This window comes from Mustela erminea, chromosome 9 (assembly GCF_009829155.1).
Source record: "Mustela erminea isolate mMusErm1 chromosome 9, mMusErm1.Pri, whole genome shotgun sequence".
NCBI lineage: Eukaryota > Metazoa > Chordata > Mammalia > Carnivora > Mustelidae > Mustela > Mustela erminea.
In genome coordinates this window covers 25,879,326-25,894,948 of record NC_045622.1, presented here as the reverse complement: position 1 = coordinate 25,894,948, position 15,623 = coordinate 25,879,326, and the positions used below count along the sequence as shown (strand labels likewise).

Below are 15,623 nucleotides of genomic sequence, written 5' to 3'. Positions count from 1 at the left end.
AACAATGCCTGGCTCATAAAGTTAGTTGGAAGATAAGCGATGATAACGAATGCCTCCTGAGGCATGCCTGGTACATGGAAGCACTCAGTAACTTTGGTGAGTTACTGACCTATGACACATCCATATGGAGAAGTTCTCATCACATCTTTACAGGCTCCATGTTCCATTTCCTTGGAGATCCTAAATTGCCAGGGCAGTAACATACCTGATGTAAAGAATATGTTTACATTTTAATGTGGGTTTTTTTTTTTTTTTTTGAAAAGTTCTTTATAGTGTTCTTGCTTTTGGGATCTGTTAGTAGCAAAAGACCCTGGAAGACAGAAATTCTTTTCTGCACCCTTCAAGTCAGGATCCCTTTCTTCATATGATCTCTATCTCTACACTCTTCCATCCTGTCTTACATACTTAAAGTCTTCCCTGGTCATATCCAGAGCAGAACCTCAGAGTTTCTTCAGAACCAGGGAACTGCCCCTAATCCAGGTGTCCCTAACCTTCTTCATTTGCTTCCTAGGAAACTAACTTTATGCAGTTCTTGTTATGGTGACCTCTTTACAAATAATTTTTGAAAAGTCTGTATAAGATTTGATGCCTGTGTGTACTTATTAAGTAGCAGCTCCCTGCTAGCTCTTCAGATCTAATGTGTTACTGTTTCTACTTCAGGGGACTTGCAGCCTAAGAGAATAGAGAACCCTTATGAATCAATTAGAAGTATTGAACCAATGTGAGGTTAAATGACATGGCATAGGCTGCAAATGCAGTAAAAAAAAAATTGGGATTCTTATTTACATAAACGTTAGGGAGGCTTTATAGAGCAAATTAATTATTTAGAGCTAGATGTAAGATAGGTATCATTTAGACAAGTTTAGTGTAAATATTCCAGACACCAAGCATTTTAAAGAGGGGGGAGGGCATTATTTCTGCTTTTAAATAAAAAATAATCTTTAAAAATGTTTTTAGTATATTCATCCAGTCCCCCTCTGAGAGAGACAGAGGCAGAGTGTGTGTATGTGAGAGACAGTGTTCATGAGCACAGAAGACAGAGGGAGAACATTTTGTCCAATACATCTTGGAAAGTGCTGCAAGGTTTTGCTCCTTGTGGGAGTAAGAAAAGGAATTCTCCCTTTGGGCACCAGGTGGCGCTGCAGGTTAAACTATACCCATTTGCCGCCTTCGAGGGAGTATTTTTGTGATTACAGGTCTTGTCTCGGTGGTGATAGTAATGAAACCATTCTCTGTCTTATTCCATGATTCAGAAGCTACTTATCTGCCCTCTGCTCTGGGCCAGTGACTTTTAAATGAGCCCAATTTCTTTATCTTTCACTTTCCTCCCCTCTGTTCTGATCAGTCTTCAGTGGACACTAGCTTCTTTGAGCAGTATGTACTGCCAGAAGTTGCCTCTTTGAGTGCATTCCACTCCTCAAGGAGTCAGTGCTGGAGCTGATTCACTTAAGAACATTTTTGACTCAGAAACCCAGAGTAAACCAGAGAGTCTATGGTGATTAAACCAGCTGAACATCCAGAAAAAATTTGTTGGTATTCTCTGTAAGCTACTTGGTCCTATACTCACGTCCTTTTTGGATACCAGAATCCTAGATCTCCATCTCACTGAGGTGGACACTGTCAGGGCTAGATTGCACTGGTGTTGGGAATCTTATCTACCTCTCAAATGATCAAGGGTGTTTCCACTGCTTTCAGCCATGAGTGGAGATCATTTGGCTCTTTCCTGTTAAGTTGGTGCTGGCAACACAGCCATATGTTAATTCTTGAGGTTCTATCTTTACCTCTATCCTTATATATAGATTCAGCAAGTGCCCTGTGGAGGAGTAGGCCTGTATGGTACTAGCACAGCGAGGGAGTAGGGGGTGAACTAGTAGGAAATACACCTTAATCTAGTGCTGATGTAATTATGCTGCCACAGATTTTCTTGGGGGGAATTTAGCCCTTCCCCAATAAATATATAATCTCTATAAACATGGTATGCTTGCTATACAAATTCAGCTTCAAGATAAGTCCCATGTCCACCTCCTCCCCTGCCCCCCTTGTTTTCTAACCACAGGTGGTGCCCCCAAAATCCCTCCTACTATGTGGAGATTCTGGAGTTGTTGCCACAGCTGTGTTCCATATCCTAACTATCAGAGTGTATAACCTTCTCTTTGGAAAGGTTTTAAAATTCAGGCTATAGACAAGAAATGGGTAACAAATACTTTTAGGTACCTCTTCTTCCCCAGGATGCTTCTGTCCATTATATTTCCTTTTCCCCATGCTCCTTCCAGTATTTTCCCTGTTTCCTTAACTTTGACATCTGCTTCTGTCTAAACCTTGTTCTCTTTGAGGATGGTCTGTTCCAGCTTCCTCTAGCCATTTTCACAGCATAATTTGGAACACTATCATGTCTGCTTATTTAAACCCAGTCCCTAATTCTCTCCCAGATCATGGCTGAGCATACTCTAACCTGTAATCTAGTAGAAGTTGGGAGCCAGTCCCATCATGTACAGCAGAGTTACCACCTTTCCATCCTACACTTCTCCCTCCTCCCTCTTTTGCAGTGGTGGGGTTTGCCCAGAGCAGAGTCTAGACATCTCACTGTGAGGTAAACTCACCAGGAACAATAGGGGTTTGGTTGTCAAGACAACAGTGAAATCCCTGCCTTCTGCCCTCCTTTGTGTCTTGCCTTTCTTTCCAGTGCCCCAGTTCTAAGTGTTTCTCTTCCTCTCCCTGCCATTTCCCCCTCCATGGACTCAATATTCCTCTGAATGAGCGGCCATTTTAATCAGTCTTGTCCCTCTTCCCCCACCTTCCAGCCCTAGGTGCTGAGAAAGAAAGGCTCAGGTTAGCTGCCTGATGACTGTGAATGACCCAAGCTTGCTGTTCACATGGGAGTGAGGAAAGAAAGGGAAAGAGATTATGGATCCTGAAGTCCAGTCCTTACAGTAAAAGTCTCACAGTTATAGTATATAGAGGGCTTGTTTTAGGAAAGATTCCAAAATAAAATTTTCACATTACCCGTAATCCCCTGGGGTTTCTCCCTAATATTCCTAAACATACAAGACAGAAATGGTTCACTGTTCTAATATTTATACCCCTAAGCCTGCCAGGAGGGGATTCCATTTTGCAAAAGGGGCAACTCAGGCATGAAATGCAGAGCTCACTCGGGATTTTTTCATCATTTCTAGGACATGGTACAGTTTTTTAAAGAGGATCCAAAGGAGTCTTCAGTTCGGGCACAAACACACAAGCACTTTCAAAAATGCTTTTTCTCGTTTGATCTTGATACAACTTTGTTAAGAAGGCAAGGCAGGAATTAGTCCATTATATTAAGAAGGAAGCCAGACCTCAGTTCATTCAAGCGGTCAAGCCAGGCTCAAAACTGTGGCTTTATAGTGTTATTTCCATTCATTGCCAGACACTGCCTGTGTGAGGCCTTTCTGGCCTTTCTGACCACTGAGTCTGCCTTTCCCTAGAAGAGTATGAGCTACTTTTATACTCAGTCTTGCCTTGAAAAGTGTGGTGACAGAGGAATCTGTTGGCTTTGGAGCAGAAACATGGACTGTTCCAGAGACTCTAAGGGGTTTTCTGGTTGTGAGACAGATGTCCTACTGCTTCTTTTGCATGGATCAAACAAGGAGCACAGGCAGTCATCCAAGAAACATGACTTTGATTTTGCCTAGCTTTCAAGTCAATCAGCTGTGATGTTTCAGAGTTGGATTATGGTGCATTAGCAACATAGTAAGGGGCCGAAAAAAGTTGATCTGAAGGTCTTCAGAGGTACGCTACAATTTGTGTAAGAAGCTTTTGAATTAGAATCCTAAGGGTATCACAATACTCAAATCCAGAAAAAATTTCTAGAGCTTCTCCCTTTGCAACTAGTCTCATTTATCCCATGAATACAGAGCTTCTCAAATGTGTTTGTCTCCTTCTGTGTTTGTTAGAAAGGTAACCTGACCCTTGCTTTTGGTCACTTTTCACCCAAATATTCTGCTACCTTCTTTTCTTCTTACTAGTTTCAAGTAATGGGCTGGAATCAGTTTGATGCTGTTCCATCCACCAGGGGCACTTCCCAAAATACAACTATGACTCACAGTCCTTTGCTTTTTCTTGACTTTCAGTTTCTTCTGTCCTCTGGGCCTATTTGCCAGGAAAAGTGACAAAAACATAGACTGCTGGCAGGTGTCTCTCTTCTTTAGGATTTAAAGAATGTGCCAGAAACAGAGGATGGCTGACCCATTCCCTTCCTTCAACCTCCCTTGCCTGCCAGGGGAATGCATAACCAGGTGTGAATTGCATGGATTGTTCATGATGAATTCTTAATTCTAGCTCAGCTGACTTAATGCCCACAATACTGACAACATTTACCCTACAGCTTCTATGTTCGCACACAGTTTAGTTTTAATGGTATCCAAACAAAAGGTTATTAGGAAAATAAATCTGCTAGTTGTTTACATAAAACCTACGAAATGCCCAATACAAAGGATTTCTAGATTGTCTACTATTTATTAAATCTCTTACTGCCTTCCTCCATAAGCACGAATAATGAAGAGCTTACTGTTCTTTTGCTGCTTGAAGTATGAGGATGTTCGCCTTTTGTAAAGCTTATTTTGAGCTGCATGTCATCCATTAAAACCATTGTTTGTCCCACAGAGAGCATTAATTCCCTTAGTAACTAATATTTATTGATTTCCCATTCTGTGCCAGACACTATGTTGAATGATCAAAATACAGAACAAGACCCCACATTCCTACCCTAGGAATTTAATATCCAGTTGGAGGGGCTATCTTATAAAGAGTTAGAATATAAGGTTTAGTATTTTTAAAAAGACTCTATAGGTGATGAGAGAATAAAAGGCATGAAGTAATGGATGATGAGAGGCCCAGAAAAGGCTCACGGGAGAGATGACTTTTGAGACAGGATTGAAAGGATGAAGGGAAGTTGTGAGCAGACACTGGAGAACAGAGTGTTGGTCGCAGAGCAGTGAACAGCCTGGCAGATTTGTGCTACTCGAAGAAGACAGTATGATTAGAAAAAGAAGATGTGCAACAGGAGGGACCAGATTACCCTGAAGAAAGTGCCAACTCATAGAGAGCCTGTGAGCCATTCAGAGATCAAGTTTGCCCCCATTTGCGGGGAAGCCTTTTACAAAATGCAAACAGGTGATGACAGGACCACCTTTGTAACTTAGAAAATCACTTAAATAATGCCTTGGAGGACTAATAGAAGGAGACAAAGTTAGAACCAGGGAGACAAGTTAGGGAAAGGGTTGTACCGGTAGAAATGGAAGGTGATGAGGAATTGCTATAAAAATGGGAAAGGGTGAGGAGTGCCTGAGATGGAGGAGGTAGCATCACCTAGATTTAGTGATTTTTTTCAGTTATTCTGTGGTGTTACAGGAGGGTAGGTAGATTCGGAACGGGGAAATGGAGGAACCAAGGATGACTCCCGTTTTCTACCATGTAGCTTGAGACGCATAGCTAAGAGGATGATAGAGCATCTTCTGCCCAGCATATCTGACATGTGATTAAAAGTCTGTGGCTGCTCATCAAATCAGTACATTATAATCTCCTTTTGTGTAAAAATAAATGACAACACATGAGGAAGTAGGGATTGTAGTCCTAGTAACTTTGAGATTTACTGATATAAGGCTTAAGGACCCATGAGCCCAGATTGTATTTTTCATCTTTTCTTTTATCTACAAGTTCTTTTGTCTTTGGAAGAAAAAGGAAAATGTAAAATGGTATAAGCTGGTACAAAGGGAAATTTTTCAGAGTTTCTGTTCTTTGGCACATGATACTCACAAGGCAGATTCCCAACTCAAATAGAGCATACTCAAGGATAGTAGAATATACATGGCCGAAGACCTGTCAATTCAGTGAAGAGCAAGAAGCCTAAAAAAAGAAAAAAAAATTTTTTTGAGATAAAGCTAACTCTGGATATTATGAAAAACAGCTGACAGGAAAGTGGAGGTAGTTGAAAGGTTAATAAAATTCACAGGAGAACAGAACAGAGCATGAGAAAAAATAATACCATTTTGTAGGCTGTAATAATGAGTTAGCTTCAAATTCTAACACTCAAAGTTATCACTGGGAATTGCGGATTGATTCATTCAGTACTTGATAGCTTATTGTATGACTCGCACTATTATGGTAAATGCTGAGGAAAATATCAAAATGAATTAAGTAAGATCTTCTCCCACAAAACCTTAGAATCTTAGTCTTTTGGCACTTACATGAAGCTCCACCAATATGTGTGGAGTAAATGAAATAAACTAATTAAACACAGAATTCCAGTGAGGAAAGGAAAGAATCAAGATCAGATGAAACCAGTATAGTTAACTGATTCTAGACGTATGCACATACTTTTAAAAAGAGGCAGAGGAGAGGACACACACTGAGTAATGCAAAATAGTAGTGATAGAACTAATGAGAACGGTGTTTGGTAAGCTTAAACTCAGAGTTGAAGTTGTGAATAAATGTTAGGAAAAAAGACTTAAAAACAGCAAAGAAAATACAGGTAAATCTTTTGAAACAGGTGCTATAGTAGTCACTGGCTACATTGAGAAAGCATTTATTCATTTATTCAACAGTGAATTAGTCTGTTTGCTAAGCTAATTTCTAGGTTTTTTTCTGTCAAGGAAAATGGTTTGACAAGAATTGGACAGACACGATTATAAAATAGGAATGCAAATAAGAGAGCACTTAGCCTATTTTTAAGTTCCTATACCTGATCCAGATGAATTATGTTCTACAGAACTTAAAATTTGTATTTATCATTGAAGACCTAAGATCATTGAAAAAGTTGGAGATGGACAAATATCTTGCCTTTTAAAAAATGGATACAGGTCATTGACCCTGACATTTACCTCTAGAAATTTCTGAAGCAGATCATTAAATAGATGTTTTGTGAACATGTGCACAGAGGGAAATGGCGAGCCCCAGAAATCAGTATGTATTCAGTTAGAATGTGCCCAACCTGATTAGCATAGTTTCTTTCTTTCTTTAGCAGGATTATTAAACCATTAAGGTAAAGGAATGCATTGGTTATTAAACTGTAGGTAGAGTTCAACAAACTTTTGCCATATTCTCATAAAATCCATGTGGACAAAATGGACATACATGGCCTGGACTGTAGTACTTTAAAAAAAAAAAAAGGTTTTATTTAGAGAGAGAGCATGTGTGTGAGTGGGACAGGGGGCAGAAGGAGACAGAGAATTCCAAGCCGACTCTGCGCTGAGCACAGAGTCCAGCATGGGGTTTGCTCCCACAACCCTGAGGTCATGACCTGCGCCAAAATCAAGAGTTCAACGTTCAACTGACTGAGCCACCCAGGTGCCCCAACGGACTATATATAGGACTTTTAAGTGATCCATGGTTAGTTGGGTTTCTTTAGCCCAAGAGTATCTGTCTAACAAATTTATGTCATCTTGGAGGGAGATTTCTAGTGATAGAGCATTTTTCTTGTTCTTATCCTGGTTAATTTTTTCATCAGTAAATTTGCCAGTAACAATAACATTAGAAGTGTGATTAATACTCTGGGTGACAAAAATCAGGATTTGAAAAGTTAGAATAATAGGTGAAAACCAACATGATGGAGTTAATAGAAAGAACTGTAGTCAGAATTTAGATTTTTTTAAAAATTGCACAAGTGCAGAAGGGCAAGACCAGGCTTAACAGAGGAGCATGTGATTTTCTTGTTAAAGTACATATGTGGAACTAGGGTCCTAGTTGACTGCAAAACTCAGTATGAGTCAGTGCTTTGAAGTGTGTGCCCAAAAAGCCAACACAGTCTTCGACTGTATTAATAGAAGTATAGTGTATGGAACAAGGAAGGCACTAATCCTCTGCATTCTTTCATCTTTTGCTGGTCAGGGCACATCTGGAGGTTGTGTTTGGTTCTGGGTACTCCATTTTAAGAGAGAATAAAAAGTAGCACACACCCAGGGGATGGAACCAGGATGAGGAATGGTTCATTTCTCTTCAGTACTTTATTGAGTGTATTCTGTGTGTTCAACTTTGACATTGCCAGAATCAAGGATGTGTATCTTATAAAAGAGACTTAGGGGAGAAATAACAGTTGAATTTAAAAATGCAAAATGTTTTTTTAGGAACTCTGCCCATTTTTAATTGGGTTATTTAGGGTTTTTTGGTGTTGCGTTGTGGGAGTTCTTTATATATTCTGGATATTAACCCCTTATCGGGTATATCATTTGCACATATCTTCTCTCGTTCAGTTGGTATCCTTATCCTTTTATTGATAGTTTCCTTCTCTGTGCACAAGGTTTTTATTCCAGTGTGTTACTAATAGGTTAATTTGCTTTCATTCCCCTTGCCTGAGGAGACGTATATAGAAAAAGGTTTTTATGGCCAACATCAAAGAAATAACTGACTGTGTTTTCTTCTAGGGTTTTATAGAGTCAGGTCTCACATTTAGGTCTTTGGTCCATTTTGAAAGAGATTTGACCTAGTAACTTTAGTACTTCCCATTAACTCCAGAGGGTAGAAGTAAGAACAATGACCAGAAGTTACAACGAGGCTGATTTTGGTTGTCAGTATTTAAGGAGAATCTCTAATAAATTGTCATTCTCCTTTTCAGGAATTTAAGCAACTTCCCCACAGTCACATTCCTAATTGGTGGCAGAGCTAAGATAAAAGCCCAACTTTTTCTGCATTCATGGACCAGAACCCTTGGCTCTGCCATGATGCTACTCAGGAGATTTAGACTCTGGGAGGAGGTGAGGTAGGGATCACCTGTTTCCTTCCAGCTGTGAAGTTGTATGTTCCTATAAGCCTTTTGCTAAGCAGTGCTTGTTTTTGGTTCTCTGTTTTCATGTGTTAATAGGTGAGATTATTGGAATAGATAACCTCTAAAATTAGACAGATGATTTCTTTTTTTTTTTTTTAAAGATTTTATTTATTTATTTGACAGAGAGAAATTACAAGTACACTGAGAGGCAGGCAGAGAGAGAGAGAGAAGGAAGCAGGCTCCCTGCTGAGCAGAGAGCCCGATGCGGGACTCGATCCCAGGACCCTGAGATCATGACCTGAGCCGAAGGCAGCGGCTTAACCCACTGAGCCACCCAGGCGCCCCGTAGACAGATGATTTCTTTAATTTCCTTCCTCGATTCAAAATGCTTCAGTTCTTAACACTTATTAATTTTGTAGCTGTAACTTGTACGTTACTAATCAAAAACAAAACCTGTGGCTAGATATAGAAGTGTGGAACTCAGATTCTTAAAGCAGGGTGTTTAGGCAGTATGTAGTTTTCCCTTGAAGCACATGTTTTAAAGATGTGGATCTATGATTTAAAACATGAAAGCAAAAATCAAAGAAGAAATTGTGTAGACTCTGAGACATTTTAGATTTCACAGTAGTTATTGGGAAAAAGAAGCAGGGGTTTCTTGCCCTTGAAGTTCATTTCCTCCCCATTCTTCTCCCCACACAAGGCAGGAAAGGATGGTGACCTAGATACACAGTCAGAGGGCAACAATGCTGAACTTTCTCAGACACAGCTGAGTAACCTGGGCATGGCCAGTTCTAGGACTGAGAAGGCTAGAGCCGAGAGCTGACAAGGAGGAACTGTCTGTAAACACGAGAAGAGGCCATGGCAGGAAGGCAGAGGCCTGGGAAAGGAATCAGAGGGACTGGAAGTGTTACTTTTATCAGGTGTGACATTGGCAAAAACAGCTTGTTTAATGGGAAATGCCCTGGATCCACAACATCACCCTCAAGATCTCTCTGTCCACCCTCTGCGTTGGGGTTACTGATTTAATGAGCAAATACTTGTAGTACTGTGCTAGGACTGTGGGACAGAACACAGTGTTCACGATCTATGCCATTGTAAACATTTTACAGGGTACTTGGGGGTGGGTGGAGGTGGGGAGTGTTTCCAGGAGGCTAAAAATGTAGCTTGGGCTTTTTCCCCCCTTTTTTTGAACTCCTAATTCCTTATACTATATCAGTGTTTTTCTTGCTATTGTTAAACTTCAATCCACAGTAGGAAATACATTTACATCATGACCCACTGTGACCACATAGTATATGCAGGCATACACAAATATATCTGATAGATCCATATAAACATCCATATATGAAACAGAGGGTCCCGAAACATGAGATACACATTCATGTTTTCTCATCTATTTCTGCTTAGCTGTTTTTAAATGTCACAGACTACAGTGTTGAGTGCATGGCCACCTCTAATGCTGTTGAGCCCACAGTTTGAGAAATGGTGTGCTACAGTGACCAGAGTTGAAGTAAATGGAAATGGCCCAACACATGGCTTCCAACATCCTAAGTCTAAGGCAGTGATTCCCAACTGGGGATGATGTTGCCTCACAGAGGACGCGCAGCAACATCTGAAAACATTTTTGACTGTTACACAAGAGGTACCTGGGAGGGCAGGAATTCTGCTAAACATTTGACAGTGCACAGGACAGCCCCCCACAACAAGGAATTAGCAGTCTGACTATCAGTAGTGCCAGGGTTGGAAAACTCTACTCTAAGGGTAATAAAATGAGTTGACACCTCTACTGTAAAACTGTTTAGAATGGTAGGACCTTTAACCTGATCTTCTTTTACCCTCTCTTTTTTCTTTGAACCATATTTCGTACATGAAAATGAGGTGGAAGTGTAATCACCCTTGGGTTGCCTACAGAGGTAGCCAGATGGATAAAAAGGGTACAAGGAATAAGTCTGTTGTTTTCTTTCGTTTGTACTGCACCAGGCATTTTTGTTAGATTGTTACTGCTGTTAGGAATATTTTCTGTGTTATGACTTCATGATCCTCCCCACGGACCCCTCCTCACTCAGCCACAGCAGCTCTTAGCAAAGAAGTGGAAGGACGGTGGGTAATTAGATTAAACATCATCCCTATAAAGCTTTTTCTCCTTAATCGTGAGATTTGATTCTGTTGTTTTGATGGGAAATGACCTTCCGCTAACCTTGAGGTACCATCTTAAGCCCTAGCATTAAACTGTCTCCTTTTTAGCTATTGCTTCATTCCTCTATCTGTAGCTATTTCAGATCAGGTTCCTGTGAACATGGACTGGACATGCACTCCCAGTGTAGTAGAAAGCCCTCATCTCCACATCCTCCCTCCTTCCATGTCTGGCATCAGAGAAGATCTTGAATATCTCCGTGTCAATCTGTTGTTGCTTTTTTCTCATTTTATTGGCTATTTCTAGGCCCACTAGGAAGGCTGCCTTGTGCTCAGAATCATCCAGGGACATCCTGACAGAACAGACCTGGTTTGGCTTTTTTTTCTTCTTCTTTTAATGGTCAAAAAAGGTAGGATGGTAGGCAGAGAGATAACTATAAATCTAATATCAGAACTGGAATAGTAGTAGAAACTAAAACCAATGCTATTTGTGGCTAGTCTCTACCATATTTATTTTAGCGTATTTACCTCATGAGTCTTGAATTACATAAACAATAACATTTGTATTTAGTAAATGAATTCTTATAAATAATTTACAATAAATAAACCAAGGGATATGTGTGTGTATCCACCTTGAAACTTTAGATTTCTGTGAGCAGTACCAACAGATTCCAGAAACTGATACTGGAAAAGCTCCTGTGGTACGTTGGACGTCAGACACACACATTCCATTCCTTTTGCTTCAAGAGAGGCTATAGGGACACAGATTTCTTTTTAACTTTCCTACTTGTAGGTTAAGAATAGAAAGACAACATGTGGAATAGAGAGGTGAAGGGAATTAATAAGAAGATAAGGCGGCAGTCTGTTTTTTAATTTTCCAGTGTTAATCTCTTCACCTTATCTGCTCTAACCCATTTTCAGAATGAACTGAGCAGGATGAAGGGAATTAATAAGGCTAGATAAAGCACTGTGGTGGGATGTGTGGCACTACACTCTGGAGAAGGATGATAGAATAAGAGGAAAGGAAATGGGGATGGAAGGGGTAGAAGAGCTCATTGGATGAAGAAACCCCTGCCCTCTTTACTGTCATCAGTTGTTGATTCTATGCTAGGTGTTAGGCAAGGCAAATAATACCGGATCCCCGAATCTGGCCATTTACAACTTAAAAAAGGTATTTTGTGGAATAATAAAACATGCCTTGGAAATTGTTCTAAAGCTCACAGACTTGTTTCTATTTTGTCTGGGGACAGGCAATTTGGGTGGTGGAAGTAGTTGGCACTGGTCATTTTCTTGGTTTCAGCTATATCCTTTTTTTCTTCCACTTTGGGATGCTCATCCCCCATGATGAGAGAATATACCTCAGAAGTTCTGTGAGGCAAAGCAGAAAGCTTTGCTGCCCTGCCTCTTTTCCATAGGCTGCCTGGGGCTAGGAAATAAAACCTGGCTAACCCCAGATATCCAGGAGAAAGGCTCCTGTTCTTGGAGGAGGAGAGGTGGGAGGAACCTGGGCAAGAGGAGAATCCTGAAAAGAGTAGATGTTTAAATCTTCACGGTACCAGGGTGTGTGGTTGACATCTTTCGCCTTCGGAGTATGGAAAATAGTAAGACTAACAGAAACCATAGTACTTCATAGGTAGAAGCCACATTCTACATTATATGCCTCTTTCTAGACATGCAGTTTGTTTCTTTTCTGCCAGTTTGCACAAGTCTTATATTTTCTTATGTTCATTACATTCCTGGGACAGACTCTTCTAGAGCCTTCTGTTGATCAGTTCTGTGCCTCAGGGTTTATAGTGCTTGACAGTTCCTTTACCAGCAGCTGACATTCACTTGGAGACTTGAGTTCTCTCTGTCAGTTCTGCTTAATGCCCGCAACTTGTCTTGACTCACTGACTCATCCTCATCATCAAAGGGTTTATTTTTACTTTTTCCTACTTTGGTTCTTCTTCCCAACATTCCCATTTAGAGTTTAATAAGCTTTTGTTCTGTAGATTTATATATATTTATACATTCATATTTTGCCACGTGCTAAAATTTGTTTTGCACCCCGCTGGTGTGCTTGAGTCACTGAGTTACGATGGAAGAAAACAAAGAGGACATCCTTGCCATGGTGCAGCACAGGGGCCTGTTCCTGTCAGGTGAATTAACAGTAGTTCAAAAGAGTCAGTCTCCTCTCTTGTAAGACAAGCCCAGAAGGTGACCGAGGTACCCAGATTTACTGGTGAATATTCTGTTCTGAGAAGGATTGAGTGGATACTGAGGTGCCTCTGTAGAGTGGGGTCACAGGCATCAGGGGCCCCAGAGGACAAGAGTCAGGGCACACTGTGCAAATGTGAATGAGAACTGAGCTAGAACTAATTACAGCTGAAGGCCTCTGGCTTAAGACTCTCCTGACTTTTCGAAGGACTTCAAGATTTTGGTTTTCAGGTGTTCACCCCTGCCCTCCAGTCACTCAGATGAGACCCTGGTGCATGTCATTCACCTTAGCAGAAGTCATACAAGCATTTGTGGCTCGAGGTGAAGAACGAGAGTTGGGTCACCTGATCCCCTGCAGAGAATCTGATCAGGGCATCGTATCCATCTCCCTTTGCTGACCCTCTTCTATAAACAGGAACAGAAATTCTTGCTACTGGATCCCTTTCATCAAGCGTCTTAGGCTCGCTGAATGAAAAGCCCTATAAAAAGGAGATGCAGCCCTAATAATAACAAATACGATCGTGATGGCTATTTTGGGCAAGAGCAGCTTTGTGCCGCTCTTGATCTCCATCAGTGTCTGCCATTCCTGCCCTGCCATTACCTTTCAGACTTCCTATTCTTAGAATCGTTTGTGAGCCTTCAGCCTGGGGGATCGCAGCCCCCAAGGCTGGAATGCCTAGCTTGAGAGGAATGCAGACTGTCTGGCAGAGTTGAGGTTAAATAAAGTTTGCCTTGGCAGCCCCCTCTGCTCTTGGATGGACGACAAGTAACTCGGGTATAGGAGCAGTGGCATGAGCTGCCACGTGGTGCAGTACCAGCAGAGGAAGCGTCGCTGCTGGTCCGTCCGTTCCAGGCAGAGCCCGGCCAGTCTCAGCCCTGCTATGTACTAAGGAGGCCTTGGCAGCCTCGAACCTCAACTAGTAACCGTATTACTCTGAAAACATGCAGGAACAAATAAAGAATGAGAGAGAGAATACCCTGCAGGAGCTGCAGATTTGATGTTTGCCCCCCCTCCAAGTTATTCCCTCATTTTTTTAATGTGAGACAAAGGAGGAAGGTTTCATCATAACAAGAATAATTGCAATCAGTCAACAAACATTTCTTGAGCACCAAGGCACTGTGGGGAACTTTTTAAAAGTAAGACCTAGAACTCTTGTGATGCTTATAATTTAGTCGGAAAAGTAGAGCTGTAAACACATGAGGAAATAATTTCTGCTCCAATGTAAAATATGAGTTCAAAACCTATGCTGTAGAACTAAGTGCCACAGGGGGTCTGAGGGGACAAAGAGGAGCACTTCTGGCTGGAATGATCAAGAAGAATTTTGTGGAGGAGGTGGGATTCAACAGATCTTTCGAGAATAGCTGACTTCTGGAAAGAAGAGGGCCTTCTCAGTGAGAGGACTTCCATGAGCAAAGGACAGATGAAGGGTACTCTCAGAACCGCTCATAGGGACAAGAAGAGCAGCTAGAAGTGGACGGGGTGGCAAAGCAGAGAAATTTGTGTAAAATCACCAAACCCTTAACTGTGAAGGCTGTGTGTGCACATCGCTGAGAGGACAGTGCTTCCCAAGAGGACAGTTGGCAAGCTCCAGTCCTGCCCAGGGACAGGGGCCCTTCTAGTGCTCTGTTCTGTGAAACCCCTAATACAACATGGAGCTCCTAGTAGACACTCAGTAAATAACAAGATTATTGTTATTACTCCTCTTCAAACTCTGTGGCCCAAAGTTGTTGAATTGGCTTGATGTCACTTGTGATAATTGGTACTCCCTTCGCTTTGCCCTATTCTGATTGCTCACTTGCCTTGCCGTGGTGTTTCCTTCAGATATATCGGGCCTTTCTCCTCTCTTCCACCACAGGTGGCTAGAGGTGCAAGTGGCTAATCTAACATGTTCACAGCGCTGGGTGCAGTACCTCCAGCTTCTTCAGGAGTCCATCTGGCCTGGTGGGGTTTTACCGAAGTGTCCACGGCCTGTGAGGACCCAGGAGCAGAAAGTGGCTGCTGAAGAACAGGCCTTGCAGAGCCTGATGGGAATCCTGCCAGGTAATTGAACAATGAGATTGGTTATACTGATAATTATTCCTTTCCCATCCTGCCTTGCCACCATTACCCCACACCCCTCAGAAACCTAGACTCAAAAATCTGTTGGCCCACCATTTCTCAGACTGATAGGTAAATGCTCAGAGCTGTGATTCTTCTACCCCTCATTCAAGTGATGCTGAGGGAATGGAAAGGATCACTGTGACCACACCATAAATAGTAGGTGAGAATCCTGCAGCTCTGAGGTAATAACAGATCTGCCTACACCACAGAGGCAGGTCTCAGAACTATTCCCAGCAGATGAAGATTTCAGGTTCTCTGCCAACTCATGGTATTTGGACCAGGGAAGAAAATGGTATGTCACACAGAAGCTCGGCCTTGATAAATTGGGGTCGTTGAATAAGGCATATGGTCCTTTGCAATAGATAAAAACCAACTCTGAAGAGGATTTTTTTTCTTTACTTTCTATAGGGTCTTAGACGGTTGGGAAGGCAGTTTGTTACCTATGGCTGTGCTGTGGTA

The 15,623-nt window shown here is 41.6% G+C and overlaps 1 protein-coding gene across 1 annotated transcript in view; it reads left to right on the top strand.

Moving 5' to 3' along the window:
* The window catches only part of SNX19 (sorting nexin 19), a 41,003-nt gene that overhangs the window by 21,815 nt on the left and 3,565 nt on the right, over positions 1 to 15,623 (top strand). The window contains exon 9 of the mRNA XM_032357651.1: positions 14,920 to 15,104. Coding sequence (XP_032213542.1) covers positions 14,920 to 15,104 — 185 coding nt within the window. The remainder of the gene's footprint in view (positions 1 to 14,919; positions 15,105 to 15,623) is intronic.